Genomic DNA, 4,872 nt, shown 5'->3' on the forward strand with positions numbered 1-4,872 from the left:
ATATTCATGGCTAGTTGCAGAAGCTTTTGTTTGAACACTTCTGTCCAAAATCATTCATAAAAACTTTACATAGATTGTATGAAAAATACTTTTACATTTTTTTCACGCCAAGAACCAGAAATTCGAATCTGAATCAGCACTGCGATTGTAAAGCTGTAATGTGTGTAGAACTATAAATTGTTTTATTACTATTTGGAATAACTTATTGGAGTCAATTTTGGGCTTCCAACCGAATTTGCATATAAAGTAAAAGTTAAACTTCGAATGTGGATAAAAGACTGGGATTTTATATACGAATGCACACAAAAAAGGCAAATTCAACTGATGATAAATGAGTTTATACATGTACAAAGACCTTGGATTTCAGTCTTTTGTAACAAAAATTATTAGGACAATCAGAGAGTAATTTGGCTTATTGGTTGGTTCATTAAAGGGATATGACTTGTGACCGAGTGCATCAACCAAATTAATGAAAAGCCTTTCAAAATAACACGCTCTCCACACACAATTTAAATCACACAACCACAGATTGTTCAGCTTCAGTTACGGTTTATTTTGACAGATCAGCGCAATTCTCAACGGAGTCCAACTGTTATTGAAAAAGTGCTGTGACATTTCAGCATTATAAAAAGGGCCTGGTTTATACGCTAGTGGTTACGATCCCCTGAAGTCACCGGCTGAGACGTCGGGGGGGGGGGGGGGGGGGTGATCCTGACATTCCGAGTTGCCGATAAATTTTGCGTCGGGATAAAAATGGAAGCAGGTGTGACTTTAGCCACCAGCCTGAGTAATGCTGTGCATGACGATGCAAAGCGGTTGGTTGCCAAGGAGATGAGACAACATTACAGCAGGTTTTACACACCAAGGAAACCTGCTCAAGATAAAGTGTCGTGAAAGTATCCTTAAGTGGAAAGAGGGAAACACGTCGACAGGCGTTCGGAGCATCGGCAGAGAGCCGAAATCGTCTCCTGGTGACAGGCCTGCACTGACTGATCACACAACATCTATGCTCAGAACATACATAAAAGGATTCATTTGTTCAATAGTGCAGGATATCATTTTTCCCCAAACTAAATTGCGACTTTTGTAATTATCAAAAGATCAATGTAGTACTACAATTAACCACTTAATTCTAAACAATTGTGCATCTGTGTCTACATTTCTCAAATCAGTGACCCGGGTTTACGGAGTTAATACATGGGATTGACACCTTTTGACAGCGTTGGTGCGGGACGCTACTCAGAAAGGACCGATGCATGTTAGTTGCTATATGGAGTACAGGGCCCTTTATGTCTAGTGAACAAGGGGAGTGAACCAGCCTTTACACAGCTCACTTCTGTGCTCAGCAAACACCACCAGTGTGAGATAAGAGGGGCGGGGCAGGAGAAGTTCATAATTAAACAGGAGGCGGTGCTTATCTCATCAAGTCTCCTCCCCCAATCTCCCGTTTGTAGCGGTTAGTGAGATGGTCTGCTTGCAGAGTGAGTTTGGACAGCACCCCAAACAGCCCACGCAAGTGGTAATGGAACTGGCCCTCCAGATCCGACGTGCCTTCAGACGCGTCCACCCCCTCCACCCTCGGCTGCCAAGGCTCCTCCTGTCTGACGGTCATCTCCAGGAAGCTGGTGCCACCACCAAGCTCTCTTTTGAGCAGCCCCCATTCCATGTCGTTCTTGATGGACTTCAACAGGAGGTAGTGCTCATACATGTCCCGCTGCTTGCCTTGGTAACTGGGCTCATCGCCATGGTTTCCGTCCTCCATCGGGCCCTGGTCCTCCAGTGGAACATCTCGCAGCAGGCTGGGCACCATGATGGTCTCATCCATGTTGTTGGCAGCGGCGATGAAACGGTTCATCACATTGAGCAGCGAGTGTCTGTGGCTGGAAAACTCACTGTTGATTTGCATCATGTTGAAGGTTCAGAGGGACCAGCTGAAAACCCTGGAAAGAATAAGGCTGTCAGTGGAATATGGCAGCTTAGTGGGAAGAGAGAGGATACAACAACCAAACTGCTGTAGTACAACTTCTACACTGGTACATTCAGGATTAAATACATTTTGGATAAAACGTTATAAAATCCTTCCCGCCCAAAGTAGCAGCAATGGTTAACTAAACATAAAAGTTAACAGGAATCAAAGCGCACACACATAGAGGCCAGATTTCTCAAAGCCTTAAGTCAGAGAGCAAAAGATTTCCAGTGACTCAACCTCTATGCAATCCTCGACTGCACCAATCTGTTCAGAGATCAGGTGTGGCTGGGAGTTTTTTTTTTTGCGGGAATAAGTGCGATCAATTTATAATGAAGCTGCGATCCATAAATTATACTTTTAGCCGGTTCCTTTTATTCCACAGCAAGCGCGAGATGTGCACGTGCATTTAATTGCAAAAAAATAAATTAGAGCAATTATTGTAGACACAGGTACATTAGAAGTAGTCATTTACGTCTTAATTATAGTAAAGATTACTATTAAAGCAGCTGTACACAAAGGAATTAAACTAGAAATCGACTGTGCCGTATTGCAGTTCAACCTACGTAAGTGGAAAACGTACTTCATAATGCAAGGGACACCCCCCTCGTTTCAGTCCCCCCAGTGAGGACACTGTAGTACTTCGGTTGCAAGTGTCACAATAAGGATAGTGAGCCAGTGCCAAGCCCTTTGTGGATCACATTTCCAGAAGCGACGCAGAACTATTTGCACGATGTAAAACAGTAATAGCAAATAATTCTCTTATGCAGTACATTGCATACGACTATATGGATTTTCATCCAATTTCTCGTCGAGAAAGAAAAAAAAAAAAAAAAAACCGCTGGAAAGGGTGACTTTAGTAATGCCAGTCACAAACCAGACATTTAGAATATATACAGACTGTATTACGACAGGGATTAATTACTTAAGCCTCGCGACACTACGGAATCAAAATGCACTTTAGAGTCATATCTTTTAGATCAATTTAGAACAGAGAGCAACGAGAGCAGCTAAAATATACAAGAGAACGCAGCTGATTTTAAAATGCATTAACCATATCATACGTTTTTGATCACTAAAAAAAAAGGTAGAAAACACAAGCTTTAGTTTTAATTGCACAGATGAGGCTGGGGAAGGTGCCGACCTGAACAAAGCGATGATCAAGACGAGGCAGCTCCGAAGCAATCCCTGCGGGCTCCGGTGCACAGGCGTGTTGCTTTGGAACCGTTTCGCTTGGACTCCGTCTCGAATGGCTGATCGCAAACGTCTCCAGCAACAGCCTGTAGCAGATCCGTGGTACTTATAGGGAAGCCGCCGGGAAAGACGCGCTCTCACTCGGACATTCCCGGCGCGGGGGAGGCCGAGCCAGCAAGCCGGCGCTCCGGTAGCCAATCAGAGGGCGCAGCGGCGGGCCATGCCGGGTGACATGCAAATAACCGGGCGCCGGGCCCGGCTGAAGAACGCTACGCCTGGGAGGGTGTCTGGGGCAGTTAAAAGATATTTACTAACGCGGTTATAAAGATTGCAAACAAATCGGGAAGACATCAGCACACACTGAAATGGCAACAATATCCTTTGTCTATAGTTCTCATAAGATACTTTGATGAATTCATTTTAAAAAAGCTGTTAAACCTTTGCTGACCAGTGCCAAAAAACCAGTAAGGGAAACGGAGACTTTTTTAAAATGATGACAGATTTTCAGTGAAACGCATTACTGGTCTTTGCGTGTAGTGGTTTTATTTGCACAGAATTGCTTACTTTGGATACTGTTACAAATAATACTCTAAAGGTTGTTACATCTATATAATATTCTGTATACTTCAGTGTATCTATGAACGCGGTAACCGCAGTAAGTCATTAGGACTCATACTGCAGATCGATTATAATTATCAGTGAGTGAAATCAGGAGAGTACTAATCATTTATACACTGCTGCCATCTGGCGGTTAGATTTAAAGGGACAAAAATGAGTTGTGGCTCGGAAAGACCGAGAAAAGACCGCGCAGGCTACGAACTGCTGCCCGGTTGCACATCAAAGGCACGCCAGTCTGTAATGCTGTCATTGTGCGATTTTTAAAAGTATTTTAAGGGAAATCAGTTTATATATTTAACTCAAACTATTTAACTCAAATTATACTGGAAATCAAAATAGGTTTACTTTGATTTAGATTTTTTTCCCCTGTCTAGCAAATCTGACCAGAATCACGGATTTAGATTTAAATACTACTATTTAGCTAGAATGTTGTGAGACAATACTGGAAATGAGGAGAAATGGTTGTTGTGGTAGGGGAAGGTACAAGGTGGAATATTATTATTGGCGGAGGTGTGTGGCCTTGGTGAGAGCTAGGGGGGGGGGGTGGCAGACTAGAGTGGAGCAGCTGAGAGATAAGGTTAGCAGAGAGGAAAGGGGGGCCGATCCGACTGCTGCTGTTTCTCCGCCTGAAACCAATGCTGATAAAGGAAAAAGGCTAATTCAGATCTCCTGTATCTGGTCTCCCCTCCTCCACTGCAGCCACCTGCACCTCGCCCTCCTGCCTAAGTCCTGCCTTAGAGCTGAGACCTCTGCCCCTGCTGCTGAAGAAACCTGTGAAACAGGAAGACTTTCTCCATGACGGGGATGAAGGTGGAAATGGGGCAAAATGGTTGCACAGTCACCTCAGAAGCTTTGGGACCGTCTTGCTTATTGGGGGAAGAAAACCGTGCTGCTTGGTGGCTTGTGGATGACATAATCCTGAGAGACTGTATCCCTGAAGGACAAGGACAGCCTGAAAGATTGCATTGCACTGCTCAGTTTTCAAGGGGGGGTTCAGTCCTGCAGGCAGGACACGAGCCGGGAGGAAGGCGGACCGGGAAGGTCAGACAGGAGCAGGATCGGGAGAAGCACAGGAACCAGGCAGGCAAGAATGT

The 4,872-nt window shown here is 44.5% G+C and overlaps 1 protein-coding gene across 1 annotated transcript; it reads right to left on the bottom strand.

Moving 5' to 3' along the window:
* Positions 1 to 529: 529 nt before the first annotated feature.
* LOC125713160 (mid1-interacting protein 1-like) lies at positions 530 to 3,302 on the bottom strand. Its single transcript, XM_048984097.1, has 2 exons — positions 3,111 to 3,302; positions 530 to 1,940 (listed from the first exon to the last, which is right to left on the bottom strand). The coding sequence occupies exon 2, from the start codon at positions 1,907 to 1,909 to the stop codon at positions 1,415 to 1,417; it is 495 nt and encodes a 164-aa protein (XP_048840054.1). The 5' UTR covers positions 1,910 to 1,940; positions 3,111 to 3,302; the 3' UTR covers positions 530 to 1,414.
* Positions 3,303 to 4,872: the final 1,570 nt, after the last annotated feature.

Source organism: Brienomyrus brachyistius, chromosome 18 (assembly GCF_023856365.1).
Source record: "Brienomyrus brachyistius isolate T26 chromosome 18, BBRACH_0.4, whole genome shotgun sequence".
NCBI lineage: Eukaryota > Metazoa > Chordata > Actinopteri > Osteoglossiformes > Mormyridae > Brienomyrus > Brienomyrus brachyistius.

Excerpts from the sequence above, each read along its gene's own strand:
- LOC125713160 (XM_048984097.1), bottom strand. The coding sequence starts at position 1,909 with ATGATGCAAATCAACAGTGAGTTTTCCAGCCACAGACACTCGCTGCTC.